At 40.5% G+C, this 20397-nt stretch overlaps 1 protein-coding gene across 1 annotated transcript in view; it reads left to right on the top strand.

Moving 5' to 3' along the window:
• Positions 1-20397, top strand: part of RASGEF1B (RasGEF domain family member 1B) — a 607920-nt gene that overhangs the window by 123449 nt on the left and 464074 nt on the right. Inside the window, exon 2 of the mRNA XM_014588947.2 lies at positions 9981-10028. Within this exon, the coding sequence (XP_014444433.2) occupies positions 9981-10028 (48 nt within the window). The remainder of the gene's footprint in view (positions 1-9980; positions 10029-20397) is intronic.

A 20397-nucleotide genomic window follows, 5' to 3' on the forward strand; every position in this document is an offset into this window, starting at 1 on the left:
GCTCTCCTTCGTATTCCTTTTCTTCTTCCCTCCCCTTCCTGAGATAATACATTCGAAAGCTGTTAGGGGGCCAAGCAAGCTGGGAGTACAGGGGACAGGAATGGGAAGACATGGTGGCACAGAGCAAGGTGTCAGAGCCCAGTGGGGGTGGCAGGGTATCTCTGGTGGGTGATGACAGCCTATCACAGGGTGCTGACACCCACATGGGCGAGGAAGTCATCCCAGGGTAAGCAGAGCGTCTATGTAGAAGAGCTGCTCAGTAGATGTCAAAGCCTGAGAAAGGGGATAGAAGGAAGGTGTGCAGAGGGCAACCCAGAATGGACTGTTGGTGGCTCAGAAAGATAAAGAGAATATCCACCGAGGAGGATGACCTGGCATGGAGTGCTGGGGCCTGAGTGGGGTGAAGATGCTCCATGAAGAAGCTGCCCACAGCAGTGTTAGGGCTGGGAGGGGGGAGCAGGCTACCATGTGATGCTGGAGCAGCTCTGTGTGAAGTGTCAGAGCCAGCCAGGTGTGGAGGGCTTTCACAGGGACAAGGGGACACAGTGGTGATGGAGACTGGTTACATATGGAGGCCGGTACAATAAGCAGATATGCTGAGGATGATGGGAGCCAGGTTTCTCACTGTGAGAGAAAAGTTTGGAAAAATGGGAAGGGAGAAAGCTCAAATCAGACTGTAGTATTGGACTGGAATTGGAGATACTAGTGTGAGTTCATGATTTTCTAGGTAGGTAGATAGGTAGATAGAGAGAAAAAATATGTATGTATTCAATAAATGTGTAATTATGTTGTGTAGATTGGTTTCTATATATTTGTTTATAGATTGGTTTCTATATATTTGTTTATAAATATCTTTCTTTTCTTTCTTTCTTTCTTTCTTTCTTTTTTTTTTTTTTTTTTTTTACTAAAAGAAACCAGGGATCCCTGGAGAAATTATTGATTGAAGAGCTGAGGCTGTGAAGGTTTCGTTCATGGAAATAAGGAAGGGCTTCTGCTAGCCACATCTGGGACAATTCGAGCTTCAAAATAAATGATAGTAACAGGTTTCCACTGAATAAATAGAGAGCTCTGAGTTCAGATTGACACAAATTGAAAGCAGATGAAGAAAAATGAAGAAGGGATATGTATGTGGTCTCCCCACAAAATGCTGATTTATTGCAAAGGGCATCAGGAGGCATCTGTGTCCTCTGCCTTCCCCTTGGGTTGGGTTTGGCTGTGGGGAGTGGAAGTAGATGATGGGGTTATGGGTGAGAAGATAGAGTCCTCTGACTCCTGCTGGCTGGCTGTGGCTGGCAGCTGCCATGCTCCAGCAGTACCTTCTATGACTGATGCTTTCCTTGGCCTGCAGAGCCCCCTCCGTTGGTGCCTGTGGGGGTTGTGGTGAGAATTCACTTGGCACTGTTAGCCTGGGATGCATTTTCTCCTTACTGTTTTCCTTTAATCCTGTCTACCCCTTTGTACAGCATTGTGTCATTACACACTCTCCAGGGTGACCCGTGGGACCCTGACTGATGCAGAATATAGTGCTATTACCAAAAAGAAGAATGGTGTGGATGTGGGCAAAAGCTAACAGGGGTCTGACCCACCACAGCTCCCCAGATAAGAACACTGAAGTCATATCCACCCCCTGCCCCAGATGGCATTAGGCCCACTGCTGCCCAGTGATCCTAGGTGTGAGGAGAGAGTAAATTTGGAGAAAGGGAATCTGGATGTGCCAGATGGCAGCTCAGGGTGAGCAGAGAGGGATTTTGACTCAGTCATTTATGCAGGCACTGCTTTAAAAGGAAGGCCTCCTTAAATTTCTTTTGGAGAGGCATATACTGCCCCTCTCCTCCAGGCAAGGGATTGGTGGTCCTACATTGAAAGAGTTGGAGTTCAAAATGTCATAGGCTCTTTGAATTAAACTCTGTGAATCCTTTCAAAGAATATCAGGCTAAAAGAAAAATACAAACAAACAAACAAAAAACCTCACTAGTCCAGGGAGTATTTTCCTTTGATACTTTTTGCAGTATTGACTACATCATTAGCATCCTACAAATTAAGTGGCAAATGTTCTTGTTTCCTAGAACTTTCCATTTCGGCCATTTTTTCTTATGTTGTTCTGAAAAGCAAGAAACAGAAGGAAATGAAGTGGAAGGCTTTCTTAATGTGACATTAGCTCAGTGGTGTCCTTTGTTCCAGCCTCTGAACATGGGGGTGACGCTCCCAAGCAGGCTGCTACCCCTATGAGTTATTGGGCTGCTAATCACCCCTTTTGCAGTGATGCCATTACATTCCCTGCAGCTTTCACTTAAGGGAACTTAGACCAGAGCCCATATATATGACAGCTTCATTGTCAGTTTCATATTGGGGCTTAAATAGAATTCTCTAATGTTGGTATAGCAAACCAAAACATTTTCTAATTCTGCTACAAGTAGCAGAGGAATCAAACTGGAGTCCCTTTTCCAATGTGAGCTGGATCCGTAGTAGGGAAAATGAGTGGTATTTGTTGGCAGAGGTCATTTAAATTCCCATTTGGCTTCCATTAAAGTCCCGCGTGCAGTGTGCTCGGTGACAGCCACAGACTTGGATGTCAGATGCTTGTTTTCATAAGTAGGTCTGGAGAAAATATTCACATTTACCCCTTGCCGTTCTAAACTTTGGAGTAACTTTAAAGAATGCACTGCTTTAATTAACACTTATTTATAAGAATTAAGGTCAGAATTCCAGGATAGCTGGTATCATTTGATTATAGAAGAAAAGCATGAATTTCTTTGAAATGTTTTTAAGGTTTTTGTCATAGGGCACGTGTGCTCACCAGAGAGAAACAGCAATGAGAAGGAAAGTGAGAAATCACTCCCCTCCCCAGGGGAGATGGCAATGCCACAATCCATTCTCTGTTCTCCTTCTGCGATTTTGGGCACATACCTATATGCGCCTGGCATGATTTTCAAGCTGCCGGGTCCAGGGTTTTCTCATACTGTGGCTGCCCCTTTTTGGAGTACAAGTGTGTGTGGAAGTGGAAGGTTAGCTTTATTTTTAGGTAGGCTGTTTCTGTTTAAATGTCTTAAAGACTACGGTAGGTAGAACCATGAGCAGACATCCTCCAAGTTAGGCATGCCTGATATGCTGTCAGTTACATACCGCTTTCCCCCTTTTTCCCCATCCAAAGCTACCTTTTTGCCACTCACTTTGATCCAGAGAACAATCTTGGGGACCTTGGCCACTGATGTGAGCTCAAGTGTGATGGATACTTTTTTTTTTTTTTTTGAGAGGTTTTTGCTATAGGACATGTGCGCTCGCCAGCCAGCCAGAGAGAGACAGAGAGACAGAAAGTGAGAAATCGCCCCCCAGGGGGGATGTTCACACCGCAATCCCTTCTCCTCCATTCTCTTCTTGGGATCTTGGGCACGCACGCACACGTGCCCGGCGTGAGTTTTAAGCCACCAGGTCTGGGACGTAAACCACGGTCGACTACATGGGAGTCCAGTGACATAGCCATTACACTAACTGCTGGTCCCTTTGTGATGGATACATTTTTGATCTCCCACCTCTTTTCCACAACACTCTCTCCCTCCCTCTCCCCACTTTTCTTTCTTCTTTAAGTTTATTTCTTCCATAAGAGAGAGACACACAGAGAAAGAGGCAGAGATAGTGAGAGAGACAGCCATCCCTGAAAGGGTCCTCATGCTACCATCTGCCCTCAGCTTCAGTCAGCTGGAATCATGAGTGCATGCATTCACCCAGCATGTACAGGGAGGCTTCGGGACAAGAACCTGAGATCTTTTCATGTGGGTTCGACGTTGCAGAGTGTTGTGTTAGTGCTGCACCCCCGGCTGGCCCTTCTTTACTTAGAGGCAGTTATTTAAGCAGCAGCTTTAACTGCTCAGATTCTCACTGCTCTAGATTCAGCTAATTCTCTTCTGGGTATTTTTCTTATCAGATAAATAGACTAGAATTTAAAACCATGGCTTTGAATGAGTGGGCTGCTTTATCTTAGTTTTAGCATTTATCAGCAGTATGACTTGGGGCAAATTATTGTGCTCTAGTCCTTAACACCTCACATAGGCCTCAGTCTTTCCATCTGTGAAGTTGAAATAATACAGTTACACTTATCTATGACCTGTGAGGGTCAGAACACATGGTAAGTGCTCAAAAATGTATGTTGTTGCTGGTGTTATTATTTGTCTATTTTTTTTTTTTCTTTTTTGGAGAGGTTTTCGCTATAGGGTGCGTGCGCTCGCCAGACAGACAGAGAGAGACATAGAGACAGAAAGCGAGAAATCACCCCCCAGGGGGGATGGTCACACCGCAATTCCTTCTTCTCCATTCTCCTCTCAGGATCTTGGGCATGCACGCACACGCGCCCGGCGTGAGTTTTAAGCCACCGGGTCCGGGACGTGAACTGCAGTCAACTACGTGGGAGTCCAATGACATAGCCATTACGCTAACTGCTGGTTCCCTTATTTGTCTTTCTTACTTGCTCTCCATTTCCTCTCTTTTCCAATTTTTAATGAATTATTTAAGAGAAACATTTTTTTTCCTTTTGATTTTCTCCCCTCACTTTTGCATTTTTTTCAAGCTGGGTTACTGGTTACAATAGGCAATAGTCAGTCCCAGGTGAGAGTTGGTCTGGATGTGCGTGCCTGCTCCAGGGGGTTGCCTTCTTTGTTCTTCTGTGACTCTTCACCGCTTAGTAGGTCTAAGTGACTCTATTCATAGAAGCTAAAGATCAGAGAAATGCTAGTGATGGGAGGGAAGGGACATCAGACATATTAGCAATGTCTTGAAGTTTCTACAAAAGCCTCTTCAGGATTCTAGAATTTCCACCCTGTACTTCATCCTCTTCAAATTAAATGTTCTTTTCGATTCATACTATAGTTTCAGACATATAAAAAAAGCAAAAATAGTTTCTTAATTGGTTTTATTATTTTTCTGTTTTAATTGTAGTATTGTAATAGCATATTTCTTTTTTTAAAGAATTATTTATTTACTTAATTCCATTTATTATTATTATTATTGTTATTGTTATTATTTAATTTGGCCAGAGAGAGACAGAGAGAGAAAGAAACGGAAAGGTAGAAAGAAAGCTGCTAGGTCCAGGACTCAAACCGTGGTCAGCCATGTGGGAATCCAGCGCCTTTAACCACCATGCCTCCTGCTGGCCCCATTATATTACTTTTTGTTGCAATCAGATAGCATTTCAATTATGTTAGAGATTAAATAGGCTTTGTGGTGTAGCCTGTAAAATTATTTCCATGGGGAAAATAAGCTCTAGTCTTTAACACCTACCACATGAAATAAGTTTTTAGAAAGCCACCAGTTTGTACATAGGGGACCAACTGCATAGTATGAATGTATGAGACAAGTGATCTTTACTAAACCCAGTCTCCATTCTGTGTAGGTAAGACATTTTCTAGAAGAGACCTAAGAACTCCTTTAATGTCAATGAAAATGGTATTTCTCTAGAATTGGATTGGCTTTGAGTCCCCTTTATAAAATGTGGCTTGTTTTTCAAACTATCACAACTTTGAATTGTATACAAAGGTCATGTTCATGGATGTTTATGGCATTTTATATGGTAACAAAACCTACCTACATTTCTAAAAAATAAATAAACTCAGAATTTGTGTTTTTACATTGAGAGGTAAGGAACTATTGCAGATCAGCTTTCATACTAGTTTCATTTGCCAACATTCAACCTGTTTCCATTCTTAAGGCTCACCTACATGAGCCATTCAAATTAAGAATTTTAATACAGGTGTTTTAAAGTGAAAGGAAGAAAAGGTTCATTTATTCAGATTCTTCAAAGGAAAAGAGGAAAAAATAACCACCAGTTTCTAATATTTTCCTATTTTTTCATCCCAAGTTATCATTGCCTTTGTCATGCTAGTGGTTTTCAAATCATAGTTTGTAGACCATGTTTCTGTTTGAATTTCCTTGGTTTACATGCATTCTGGGGCTGACAAGTGGCAGTAAGGCACTGGACACCCATATGGCCGAACCATAGTTTGAGTCCCAGACCCTGGTGACTTGCTTTCTTACTTTCCCTTTCTTTCTCTCTGTCTCTCTGCTCAAATTAATACACACACACACACACACACACACACACACATATATATAAAGTTAAAATAAAATAATCATTAAAAAATAAATGCAGGGAACCAGCAGTTAGCGTAATGGCTATGTTGCTGGACTCCCACTTGGTTGACCGCGGTTTGCGTCCCGGACCCGGTGACTTAAAACTCACACCGGGTGCGTGTGCGTGCGTGCCCAAGATCCTGAGAGGAGAATAGAGGAAAAGGGATTGCGGTGTGACCATCTCCCCGGGGGGGTGATTTCTCGCTTTCTGTCTCTATGTCTCTCTCTCTGTCTGTCTGGCAAGCGCACGCGCCCTACAGCGAAAACCTCTCCAAATAAATAAATAAATAAATAAATGCACATTCCTGGGAACCATCCTATATCTTCTGACTTGGAATTTTTGGAGCCAGAGCTGGGGAGACTGCATAGTGATAGCCCCCTAAATGACATATGACATATGAACTCCAAGTTTGAGAGCCACTGATCCAGGCATTCTTTTTTTTTTTTGGAGAGGTTTTTGCTGTAGGGCGCGTGCGCTCTCTGGAAAGACAGAGAGAAACAGAAAGTGAGAAATCACCCCCCAGGGGGGATGGCCATGCTGCAATCCCTTCTCCTCCTTTCTCCCCTCAGGATCTTGGACATGCACACACACGCGCCCGGTGTGAGTTTAAGCCACTGGGTCCAGGACTTGAACCACGGTTGACTACATGGGAGTAAAGTGACATAGCCATTACGCTAACTGCTGATCCCTCTAGACATTCTTTTTAAGGATGTATGTGGTTAACAATGAATGGGATAATAATGTCCCCTTTTGATTCAGGACTTAGTTTTGCTAGACCTCCATTTTCTGGGTTCTTGACTCTGAGAATAGATTTGTCAGGGTCTGTGTATTAATTTGCTAGCACTACCATAATAAAAATTTTACAAATTGAATAGCTTAAATAACAGAAATTTATTTTCTCAATTCTAGCGGTCCCCAATCAGTCAGGTTGATTTTGTTCAGAGACCTGTCTTCTTGTCTCATAGATAGACACCTTTGTTTCCACATGATCTTCCTTTCATAATGTTTCTATGTTATCTGTATTTGAGTGACTTCCTCTTATTAGCACAGTGATCATATTGTATTAGGGCCTTACGACATGACTGCATTTTTACCATACTTACCCCTTTAAAGGCTTTATCTTTAAATATAGTCATGTAGTCACATTCTAGGTAGTGGGGGTTAAGACTTCAACCCAAGGGTTTTGGTGGAAAACAGTTTAACTCATAACAATTAAAATGAATCTGAAATCATTATGAGAATAGGTGAAAGATGAACACTGTTCATTTTTTATGGTTTGTTTCCTCACCCCAGTTTCTGATCATCTGACCATCTGATTAGTCTCTCTCCTCTACGGCAGAAAGCAGATAGGGCAATCACGACTGGCTTTTCACCAGCTCTGTTCTACCTAAGACTCATTTCTTTGAAAGAAAGAGGGGCTAATTGTTATTGGTTCAACTGCTATCAACGAGTAAGGGGTGGGAGAATCTCAAAAGTAACATGAAAAATCAAAACCCTTTTCGTAATTATGAAGGTGTGCTTTGCCTTTTTACTGAGTGACATTTGCACAGTTTGCAAGAGCAATGGTGTCTAGAACCGTTGGTGTTTTGGCATGACTTAAGGTAGTTAACTGCAAAGTGTGCTGGTAATCCTAACTTCACCATGGTGCATTTGCATTGCAGTGGGAAATTCGCCTGATTCACCTAAGAATGCCCTTGATGAAGTGGCAAAAGCTTCTAAAGTTACTAAATCTCGACCCTTAAGTACACATCTATTCTGTGTGATGAAATGGGAAGTACATCTAAAGTGCTTTTGCTGCATTCAAATAGTGGCTATTTTGAGAAAAAGCACTTGTGTGAGTGAATTGTGAGTTGTGCTAGCCTCTTTTTCTTTTTCTTTTCTGTTTTTGGAAAGACCATTTTGATTTAAAAGAACAAGAGATACATGAACTGTGATTATTCAGGCTTATGTAGCTGGCAGACATATTTGTAAAAATGAAAAAATGAGCCTGTGGCCATGAGGAACGCCCATAATAAAATTCAAGTTTTCAAGGAAAAATTAGAATTTTGGAAAACTTGTGTCTGTTACGCTTAATAGCTTGACAGTAGCTGAAGATTTTTCTGGTGAGGTTGGTGACTAACAAACGTGATTCTTTTGATATTATATAATGAAATGTGTCAGCATTTGGGAACTCTGTATAATTTCATTGAACTATTGTCTTCCGGATGACCAATGTATAATGCTACCAATGCAAAAAAAGACAAGATAGATTAGCAAATTTTTATATAACAGTGTAAAATGTTTAGACTATATTGCAACAAACTCTTAAGGAATTACCACTTGTCAATCTGTGGATTATTATCAGGGAAGAGTATCTATAATTCCCGGAAAGAATAATTATAGTACTCTTTCGTTTTCCAAGTACATATCTGAGTGAGGCCGAATTTTCTTAATTTACTGCAAATACAAACCTATCTGAACAGATTAAATGCAAAAGCAAATGTGAGCATCTAGTTATCTTCTATTTAAACCAACCTTTAAAGAGATTTGCAAAATATAAATGCCATCTTCTCACTGTTTTTTCTTTTCTATTCTGGCACATACATAAAGTACATAAAAACATGTTAATGGGGTTATAATCGCTTTTTGAACATTAATAAATACATATTTTAAAAATGTTTCAGTCCTGAGGCCACAAGGTGGTTAAAGCGCTGGACTCCCATGTGGCTGACTGTGGTCCAAGTCCTAGACCTGGCGGCTCAAAACTCATGAGGGCACCTGTGTGTTTCATACAAAATCCCTGGAGAAGAATGGAGGAGACGAGATTGCTGTGCAGCCACCCCCACCCTGGTGGGAAGTGATTTCTCACTTTTTGTCTCTGTCTCTCTGCTTGAGTACACATGCCCTCTAGTAAAAAACTCTTAAAAAAAAAACCAGTTTTAGTTCTAATTTCTAATGGGTTAATATCAATATATACAACTTATATAAACAAAAGCTTTTGGGGAGCCTCAATATTTTTTTTTTTTTTTTATGAGTGTAAAAAGATCCTGAGACCAAGAAGTCTGAAGATTGCTGACTTGGGAAGACATTTTTCTAGCTATGTGGTACTGATTGGTTTAGAGTTAACTTTGATTCATGGTCTGCTTAAAGCCAAATATATTCATTATCTGAATACTAAATATAGTAAGCTCGACTTTTGTTGTTTTCTCATTGGGAGCAAATTTGTAATACTATTCTACACCCAAATATTCTCATGCATAGTTTAATGCCTGCTTTACCTTTCCTAATCCCAAATCAGTTTAGATAGTCATAAACAAACTGGAAGAAAAAAAAAAAAAGCTATGTAAGGAGTAATGTGTTGGAGAGCTTTGTTTCAATCTAATTAAGATTTATTTAAGTTAGCAGAGATTAAAATCTGCCCTGAAGATCTTGCCATAAACCTGCTTCCTTCTTCATTCTGCACTTGTTTTCTCTTTCCAGTTTGGAGGGCATTTGTTTCTTCCTTCTTTTCTTTCTTCTTTGCCTCCTGTGTTCATTTTCTCCATCTTTCCCTTTGCCTTATTGTATTAGCTGTGAGTGTGTCCTCGTGTGCTGCAGTTTTCAGTTTTTGCCAGCGTCCTGGAAGCAAAGATGCTGAATTGGTAAATACAAATCAGGCATTGACAAAGTGTAGGCTCATCTTTGCCTTCTCAGCTCTAGGGCTTATCCAGTCTTCTGTTCAGTGTGTAAAATCAACCCTGGAGCCTGTGCTGCCTTTCTGTTCTTAGATTTCTAGAGGTTAGGGGAAAGGAGTTTAACTTAAAATTTAAATCTTTGAGAATTGACTTCCCAATGAGTTATGCTGTGTTCTTCATAGATTTCTTTCTCATTTTCCCTCTAGTCCAAAAGTCATTCCCGAGTTGGCCTGAAATCAAGCACCAAGCAAAAGGTATGTTTTTTGTTTTCTTTCTGCATTGTTTCTTTAAAAAATAACTATTTTTCCAAAGGTGCTACCCTCCCCCACCCAGAGCATGACTTGGCTTTGCACAGCAGGGATACCTCAGAATAAAGTGGGTTTTTCTTTCTTTTCTTTTCTTTTCTTTTTCTTTCTTTCTTTAGTTCTTTTTTTTTTTTTTTTAATTTTCATTTATTCTGCCTCCATAATGGCCAGACTAAAACTGGAGAGAGATCCTTGACAGGATATAGAATTGGAGAGGTTCCTGAGACCCGGTGACAGAACCTGAGAATTTCCCCATGGCTTACAAGTCATTCTGAAAGCAAGGTCAAAGATACTCTACTAGATTCAGCTCTTTCATTATCGAAGCCCTTCGCCGTGAAGGAATATGTGCCTATCTTAGTTTATGTTTTTACTAAACTTCATTCTCCCAGCATTTGCTGTGGAGAAGGAACCTCAGTTATAACCTGTGGTGAATTGGTTAAAATATGAGCTCTGGGACTCAGAAAGAATCAGTTTCAATTCTCAGTTCTGTCATTTTATATGTGACCTTGGACATATTTGTGCAAAGAAGATAATCATACCTATGAGTGTGGTATATCTGGAGGGTAAAATGAGATATTTATGTGAAAGTACTTACTTCCGAGTGTCAAACACAAAATAAGCACTTAATAACTTTAAAATTTCATGTTTTATTGATAGTTTAGAAATACAAAACAATAGAACATTTGAAATCTTAATCTTCATACACACACACACTTAAATTTTGTTAATTCCTGATAACACATATGCAATGATGTGAATGAATTTAATAGATTTTAGAGAAGTACATGTTTAGTTCTGGAGAGGTTTATGTTAAAATATTTTTCTTTCAACTTAAGGTTGCACTGGCTGGAGTATTTACCTAACCTTTTAGGATAGTGGGCATAGTAATACAGAATGCCTTTCTTGATGTCAATTGTGAGAGAAAAAACAATTCAAGAATGTAAAGCATCTCAGTGATATTGGAATGGGCAGGGATGCTCAATCCAAGGACCACGAATCATGCCATGCCACTCATTGCTTTGACAAAGAGACAAAAGTGGTGAGTAAGGAAAGGGATTTATTAGGTGAGGCCAGCTCCGGGGAGAGAGTACATCAGAGTCCATAAACATCTCTGCTGTACTGGACAACATAGAAAATTTATATAGGGGAAGAGGTCAATGAAAGATACATCTAAAAATCAAAGGACAAAGTTATTCATTGTCTTGGGCCAAAATGAGGAGAAGCCCTGGTCTTTATCTTCGGCAAGATTACATAGAGACTACTTCTTGGGAGGCAGTTTCTCTTCTGAGGGTAGAACAAGCTAGAATGACCTTTGCTGTTCTCTACAGGGGGGCCTTGCCATAATTAACAAGACAGCGGAAATAAAATGGGATCAGCCAAGACAATTCTTAGAGCCTGGTTTAGAACTTAGGTGTGGCTTTGTAATGCTTGAGCTACTAAAATCTTCTCAGCCAATCATATACAAGGGGGCTGGTAGAGTCTTTCCTCTCCCTATTTCCATAGCCAGATATCTTCAAAGACTCAGCCAGGTCACTGCCAACTTCCGTAGTTCCACATTAGACTCCATCTACTGTGAGGGAGGTAAAAGGTTAGGTTCTGTAAGACTCATAGTGAAGTGAAAGATAAAAGTTAAAGAATGATTTCCCTAATGTTTAATCTATTAAGATGTACTCCAAGAATAAGTACTATATAGAGCCGCTTTGGCTCTCTTGTGGCCCGGTTACATAAGAGGTACTTAAGAAGATTAAAAGAGGCAAAGTATGTGAAAGCACTAAACCCAGTGCCTGTGAAGTTAGTCATTCTGGCTCCAAAGTTCATGCTTTTAATCTCTTATACAAGTGCCCAAAACACTTGTTTTGTGGCCAAAACACTTCTCCAAAAATATTTTTAAACTCTTTGAAATGGAGATGGTAATTCTTATTTTGTTATAAAGATGAAATAAAATAATATAAACGATGTGCCTATCATACTTCCTGGCACTAAGAAGGCTCAATAAATACTAGCTATTGCTAAATTTTGTTTTGTTTTGTGTATAGGCCTTTCTTTTTGCCTCAGTGACATTACGTGAGTTTGAAGATGTTACCTTTCTCTTGGAGCAGTCACATCTCCAGTGGGTTGTTTATTTAGTTGATTATTATTCCCAATTTAATGTATTTTAAAGTTTTCTGTGTTGGAAACTGAACAGCAGAGAAAAACTAGTGCTGAAGCTTGATCAGTAGAGGCTCTCCTGATGATGTCCTCAAAATCAGAACTGATCTGGGAAGCAGCAGTTAGCGTAATGGCTATGTTGCTGGACTCCCACGTAGTCGACTGCGGTTCGCGTCCCGGACCCGGTGGCTTAAAATTCATGCCGGGTGCATGTGCATGCGTGCCCAAGATCCCGAGAGGAGAATGGAGGAGAAGGGATTGCGGCGTGACCATCCCCCCTGGGGGGTGATTTCTCGCTTTCTGTCTCTATGTCTCTCTCTGTCTGTCTGGCGAGCGCACGTGCCCTATAGTGAAAACCTCTCAAAAAAAAAAAAAAAAAATCAGAACTGATCAAGAGCTGTATCAGAGCACTGAGTCAGTCTCTTCACTTCCAGTCTTAAGCAGTAGGAGAAATTATTGTATTTATTCCTTCTTTAACACAATTATTTATTGCTGGCTGCTATGATGCTAACCAGGCCTATTTTCTCTGGCATGGTTGGTGCTGTGGGAGACAGGACCTGGGACAGCCATGGCCTTAGAGCCCTTAGAGTGGATAATTGTGGTAGGATCATGATCCTTTCCTGCACAGATCAGGCTGTTGTTAGGGTTTACTTCTCCTGTGTGTTTACTCCCCTTTGTTTAGAAGTGCCGACTGCCTCAGTAGTTCTAGGGGAACATAAAGAAAGGCTTTGTGCATGTCCTTTGGCCAGAGCTTTAAGGGGAGGTTGGCCTTGAAGGCCAGCATGGTAATGGTACTATTTAGGATCCTAGTGAGAGAACTCCAAGGTCATAGACATGTGGTCAAGGTTGTATCAGGTCTTGTTGCTCTTTCTAGAAATTCTGGTGAAAATTAAAGAGATGGGGGGACCAGCAGTTAGCGTAATGGCTATGTTGCTGGACTCCCACGTAGTCAACCACGCTTCAAGTCCCAGACCTGGTGGCTTAAACTCATGCCGGGCGTGTGTGCGTGCGTGCCCAAGATCCAGAGAGGAGAAGGGAGGAGAAGGGATTGCGGTGTGGCCACCTCCCCTGGGGGGTAATTTCTCGCTTTCTGTCTCTCTGTCTGTCTGGCCAGCACATGTGCCCTATAGCAAAAACCTCTCCAAAAAAAAAAAAGAAAAAATTAAAGAGATGGGGCTGTATTGAGATATAGTCTGAATGATATAGAAATACCCGTGGCCATGATCCTAATGGCTTAAGAAAGTCAGAGGGAAATATGCATAGATGACAAAGACTGGCAAGCAAACTTTCTACTACCCCAGTGTAGAACTTCAGTGAGCTAGGTTGAGGTAAACAGAGTGTTTTTAGTCTCCCTCCTTCCCACAAAATACAATGGCTACTCTTCAAGGATGATTTTAAGTTTAATAACAATATTAACAATCAACGTGGTGGTTGCTTTGCAAACAAGCATTCTGTAGTTGTACTGTTCTCATTCCATTATTATTATTATTTAAGATTAGACTTTATCTTTTTAGAGCAGTTTTAGGTTCACAGCAAAATTGACAGTTTTCCCAAAGACTCTCAGCCCTCACACATACATAACCTCCCTCATTATCAAAATCTCCACCAGAATACATTTGTTGTGGTTGATGAGCCTTAATACATCATTAACACCGGAAGTGCATATCTTCCATAAGGGTTTTTCTGTCCTTACATATTCTGTATGTTTTCACTAATGGACCGTGACATGAAGTCGTGCATATAGTATCATACAGAATAGTTTCACTGTCCTAAAAATCCTTTGTTCTGTGCTTTGTATTCTCTTTCCCCATCTAAGGTCTAGCAACTACTGATCTTTAAAAAAAATTATTATTATTTATTTATTATTATTTATTTATTCATTTATTTATTTTAACTTGACAGAGAGAGAGAAAGGGAAAGTGAGAAAGCAAGCCATCAGATGGGACTTGAACCACTATCAGCCATGTGGGAGTGTCCAGCACCTTAACCACCATGCCACCTGCTGGCCCCTACTCCTGATATTTTTATTGTCTCCATCGTTTTATCTTTTCTATAATGTCATATACTTGGAATCATACACATTTTTAGCCTTTTTACATTGACTTCTTTCACTTAGTAATATGCATTTATATTTAGTCTATGTCTTTTTATGATTTGATAGCTCATTTATTTTTAGTACTGAATAATAGTCCGTGGGATGTGCCACAATTTGTTTATTCATTCATCTACTGAAGGTCATCTTGATTGCTTCTTAGTTTTAACAGTTATGAATAAAGCTTATATAAACATTCATGTGTAGACTTTTTGTGTGAACATGTTTTCAACTCCTCTTGGTCAATATCAGTGAGTGTGGTTGATAGGTTTTATGGTAAGAGTATGTCAGTTTTGAAAGAACTACCAAACTGTCTTCCAAAGTGGCAATTCTTACCAACAATGGAAGAATTCCAGTGGCTTCATATCTTTGACAGTATTTGATATTATCAGTACTCTGAATTTTACCCATTCTAGTAGAAATATAGTGGTCTCTCCTTGCTTTAATTTGCATATCCCTAATGACATATTATGTGGAACATCTTTTCATATGCTTATTTTCATCTCTGTATCTTTTTTGGTAATGAATCTGTTAAGGTCTTTGACCAATTTTTAAATCTAGTTGTTTGTTTCTTATTGTTGATTTTTAAGAGTTCTTTATATATTTTGGGTAACTGTACTTTACCAGATATCTCTTTTGTAAATATTTTCTCCCAGTCGGTTGCTTGTCTTTTCATTCTCTTGACAATGTCTTTTGCAGATCAGATAGTTTTAATTCTAACAAAGTCTAGCTTATGATTTGTTAAATTTATAGATAATGCCCTTGGTATATGAAGGTAAAGGAATTTTTCCCTTTCCTTTGAAGGCTTGCTGAAAGTTAATGGACAATTGGTATATTAATAAGAGAAAAGGCATATGAATTATGTTTAATGTATAGATATGTATGTACACATTCAAAATACGAACTTAAAGAGGGGCCAGATGTTTGAGGTTTATATCCTTTCCTCATTAGAGAGAGAAAAATCCGGTGGGCAAGAAGGTGCAGGCAGTATAGAGTAAATCATTTTTAGGAAGAAAGATGGGTCCAATGTTCAGACAATGGTGAGTACATGATTCTCTCTGGGAACCCAATGGGCTTGGGAGAGGGAAAAAGCTCCTGATGAAGATCGGTCCAGGAGTGTTGACATTTCTTAGTCTTTGCTGCTATGATTTCAGTTAGTGAAAACTCAGGAAGGGAGCCAAAGGCCATTTTGGGTCTATACCCTAACTATATTCTTAGGGTCCCTGTCTCCTACCTTACTTTATCCTGTCAAAGCCATCTTCTCAGATCAGGTAAATAAATTCACAATAAATTACACTTGAATTATATGGCTTCCAGTCTAATCTAAGGGTATTTATATTTTAATAGGTAGCAGAAGCTAATGAATTGAATTGCAGGGGTGGAATTTCTGGGATTAGCAAGCAGGGTACAGTTTTTGGTTTATAGAAGAATCTTACCCTCCCTTCTAAAATGGAATCATTTACCTCAAGTCAAAAGGGAGCAATCTGTTAGATGAGATAGAATCATGATGCATGAGGTAGTGAGGGGCCAACACTCCAGTTTAGAGCACCCAGGCGGGCACTTCTGTATACAGCCCGTGACCATCTCTCCCTGCACCTCCAGTCCCCATCAGCCTCTTTGTTCCTGAGTAAAAGTCCCTCTTTCCTGCACAACTACAAGCTGTCCTTCAAATAGAAATTGTATTTTGTTAGTATTTGTGCCCTTTCCTTACCCTTTTCTCTCTTGCACTAGTATCTGAGAGCTTTATAAAAGATATTAGCACAGTACCCCATGCCTCTCCTTTACAGCTGAGCAGACGGTGCCATGGACAGCAATGGTGTCCACTGTTAGTCTCTGAGAGCATTTAGCTTTTCTTGCTAAAGACTAAAGGTTCTTCAGCATTTCTTGTGAATTATCCTCAGTTGTAAATTTTGTCCTGATGTCCCATGAGTAGTATTCTTTTGTTCTCTGATCCCTCCACCCAGTACTTTCCATCTACACACACAGGTGCCTCCATTTTCTTTTTTTCAAAGAATTATTTAATTAATTTATTTATTTTAATTTGATCACAGAGGGAGGGAGGGAGGGAGGCAGGAAGAGAGGGGGGGGGAGAGAGAGAGAGAGAGAGGAAGCAAACTGTCAGGTCCAGATCTCAAACCGTGGTTGGCCTTGTGGTAGTCCAATGCCCTTAACTGCTGTGCCACTTGTTGGCCCTGCTGCCTCCATTTTCAACATCTCACACTGGAGTGATGTATTTGTTAGAATTGATGAGCCTACACTGATGCCTCTTTATCATCCAAAGTCCATAGTTTACACTGGGGCTCCCTATTGGTGTACAGTCCATGAGTTTTTATAAATGTAAAATGATATGGCTCTTTTTTTTTTTTTTGAGAGGTTTTTGCTATAGGGTGCATGTGCTCGCCAGCCAGACAGAGAGAGACAGAGAGACAGAAAACAAGAAATAATCCCCCAGGGGCTATGGCGATGCCGCAATCCCTTCTCCTCCATTCTCCTCTTGGGATCTTGGGCACGCATGCACACACGCCTGGCGTGAGTTTTAAGCCACCGGAGTCCGGGACTCGAACCGCAGTGACTACGAGGGAGTCCAGTGACATAACCATTATGCTAACTGCTGGTCCCAGTTCTTCTTGATATTAGAGGATCATACAGAATAGTTACACTGCCCTAAGCATCCTCATATTCCCTGCATATTACTCTCCCCTTCTCCCAACCCCTGGCAGCCACTAATCTTTTTACTTTCTCCATCATTTTGCCTTCCCCAGAATGTTATATTGTTAGGAACGTATAATATGTAGGAGCCCTTTCAGATCGACTGTGTTGACTTAGGAATATGTATTTAAGTTTCCTCCATGTCTTTTCAGGGCTTGAGAGCTCATTTCTTTTCAGCACCGAATAATAGTGTGTTGTCTGGATATACCACAGTTTGTTTAGCACCTCCTGAAAGGACATCTTGGTTGCTTCTAAGTTTTGGCAATATTGAATAAAAATGCTAGACACATCCATGTGCAGGCTTTTGTGTAGACATAAGTTTTTGTTTTTTTTTTTTACTAATTTGGGTAGCTATGGATCAATTTTTCCTCATCATTTTCTTCCCACAAGCTTCTCACAAACTTCGCTCTATTTCCCACAAGTAACTGCTGCAACTTTTGTGTTTTCTCACACACGCTTCTTTGGTTTTGGCCGTGTACTTCCTGCATTAAGTAAGCCTCTAGAGCACCCTAAAATGCTCTGCACCCCCCTTGGGGGAATGTAAAGAAAGAGAAAAACACTGTATACCAACAGTGCTGGGAAGTTTTTAATGTAGCAGCTAGGTTTGGGCAAATTAAGAAGTAGAGACCAGAGGAGTTTATCCATCCGAGAGGTAAATGCCTCCTATCTTGGTCCTGCAGTTCCTACTGGCTTCAGAAAGAGTGATTTGGGCCTTTTACTTCACTGTGAGGGTCTGAACACTGGATCTAGCTTAAGGGAAATTAAAAGTCACTGCTTTTTGGTAGTGACAATTTCCCTGGTAGGTCCTGACAGGAGATGGAAAGGAAATCAGGCTCCCTCGAGCAGAATTCATATTATCTTTGGTCCATGTTATCTTTCCATGGCCTGTAAAAGATGCCCAGTGGCTTTCTAGAAGATACTGCCTGAATAAAAAGTGACAAGCAAGATGAATTTAAAAGAGACGGACATCATGTCTACAGATGCACAATATGAATTCTAGGAGAGTCTATTATTTCCATGATTTTTTCCCTCAGGGGGAAAGAAAAGCTGAAAAAACATCCATTATTTTGGCTTTTTTTTTTTTTTTAAACACACCATTTTATTTTATTTTTTCTAAATAGAGGGAAGCTTTTGAGACTCACATTTCAAGGCTGTGTGCCATATACACTGACGCTAACCTTTATAGTCATCTCCTCTATGAATTTCAGCCATAAAAAACCCAGAAGGACAAACTGGGCATTTTAGCAATATAGGTCAAATTCTGTTGCCATGCGCTTCAGGGGACTGTCTGTCTGGTACTTTTATTCCTCCTGAGCTTGTGTTATTTTAAATACTATTGGTAAAATATGAGCCTGGGCATGAGCCTTTGGGAGAGTAGCAGGGATTTTAAAAAATTCTATGTATATTTTTTTAATTGGCAAAGACACATGCACTCACCAGAGAGGGACAAAGAGAGGCAGTGAGAGGGAGAAGGAGAAAGCTCCCCCCCAGCCCCAGTGGGTCATAGTCATACAACAGTCCTTTCTCCTCCATTTCTCTATCTTCTTAGAATTTGGGAGACACACACACACACACACACACACACACACACACACACACCTGTGTTTTTCAAGCTGCTGGGCCTGGGACTGAAACCATGCAATCGGCTATGTGGGATCTGGCTCCCTTAGTCACTAGGCAATGGGGCCAGCCCTAAGTTGTATTTCAGTTGACAAATAACAGTTGCATATATATGTTGCACAAATGTATCATGTATTTTAAAATATGATGGCCTTTGTTAAATGAGGACTGGAGTCATTTCCCTTTTCATCTCATCCCCCCTATTCCCCTTGCTTTGGTGGAGGGCAACCTGTCCTTCCAAAGCTTATACTCCCTTTGTCTCATTTCTCTATAGCTCTGCTCAAGGATCTTCTTCATTCCCATCTTTTCTCTCTTAGTTTTCAAATACCCTGAGACATCCACGTTTAGAAAGCATGCTCAGACTCACTTAAATGACAGCCTAGCATCTCAAATTGAGAATCAGCTTCAGGAACTGTGTAGACCAGTGGTTTCAGGAGCCCTTTCGTCAGAGAGCAGATGTCTTCCCCTAAGTCCTGTGGGGAATGAAGCCCAAGCTGGACTGCAAGAGGCCTTTACCTTGTATTTCTGGAGCAAAGAGAGAATAATAATGTCTCAGAGCACCACCCACTCTGTTAAATATTGAACATAGTCTCTGCCCAATTTCTCTGTGAACTCAGTTTAAACAGGTTACTCTTCTCCAGTCCTATAGTGTGTTTTTTTCTAGTCTGTGAATTAAACCCAGTGTTTTCGAATGACAGTCCCTCTACATGAGAACTTGTAAGGTTAATCCTTCCCAGGAGGTGGGAACTGGTTGAGGTTTTACAGGGAAGTGTCACAGAGGATCTGTATAGCAGCCCAAATGCAATGCAATGCAATTTCTTCTCTTAAGAGAATGCTAACGGAAAGCTTCATGACACTGCAACTCCTTCCATTCAAAAGCTGGTCTGGCACCCTCTGTCAGACTGTTATGAAGTTAAAATTTTGATTTCGAGGGTCTAGCAGATGACGTAATGGTTCTGTTGCTGGACTTGCACTTAGTCAACTGCATTTCGGGTCCAGGGCCCGGTAGCTTAAAACTCATGCCAGGCACATGTGCATGCTTGACCAAAATCCTGAGAGGAGAATGGAGGAAAAGGGATTGCGGCGTGACCATCCCCCCTGGGTGGGGGGGGTCATTTCTTGCTTTCTTTCTCTCTGTCTCTCTCTGCTCTCCAGAGAGCACCCACATACACTCTATAGCAAAAATCTCTCTTAAAAAAAAATTGATTTTGAGTCTCCAGTTTTCTCTAAGTGCACTTTTATTGTAGGATAACTAAAACAAAGAAGGTATTTTAATTTGCATAAGTTAAAATCTTTCATGCCTCAGAAATGCTTAAGGTAGGATTTCAAAAGGAGAGAATAGAAGGGCATCTCTTTCTTCCTTTCTTATAACAAAGACCGTTCTCTATGCAGAGATTAGAAATTCACAACTCGGTCTTATTTTATTTTGCTGATTTGAGTGATTTCTAAAATACCGAGACAGTATTTTAAAATGTGAGTGTTTCTGGCTTGACTTAAAAAATTACAGTATCTGGAGCATTAGGATGGATCTCCAAATGACAGCAACTAACTGTAACCAAGGAGTCACTGCTCCCCCTAAATACGCAGGGCACCCCCAGTTCCCTGCCATCCTTACCTCACCCCATTGTCTCCCCAAAAGTCTCTAACTCATGCTTTTCATTGCTTTTTCCTTTTTTTTTTTTGGTTCCCAACTACAAGATATCATGTATTTTTTTCCTTGAGGAGTTCTAAATCCTTACTTAGATGTTA

Source organism: Tupaia chinensis, unplaced genomic scaffold (assembly GCF_000334495.1).
Source record: "Tupaia chinensis unplaced genomic scaffold, TupChi_1.0 Scaffold000318_1, whole genome shotgun sequence".
Classification (NCBI taxonomy): Eukaryota; Metazoa; Chordata; class Mammalia; order Scandentia; family Tupaiidae; genus Tupaia; species Tupaia belangeri.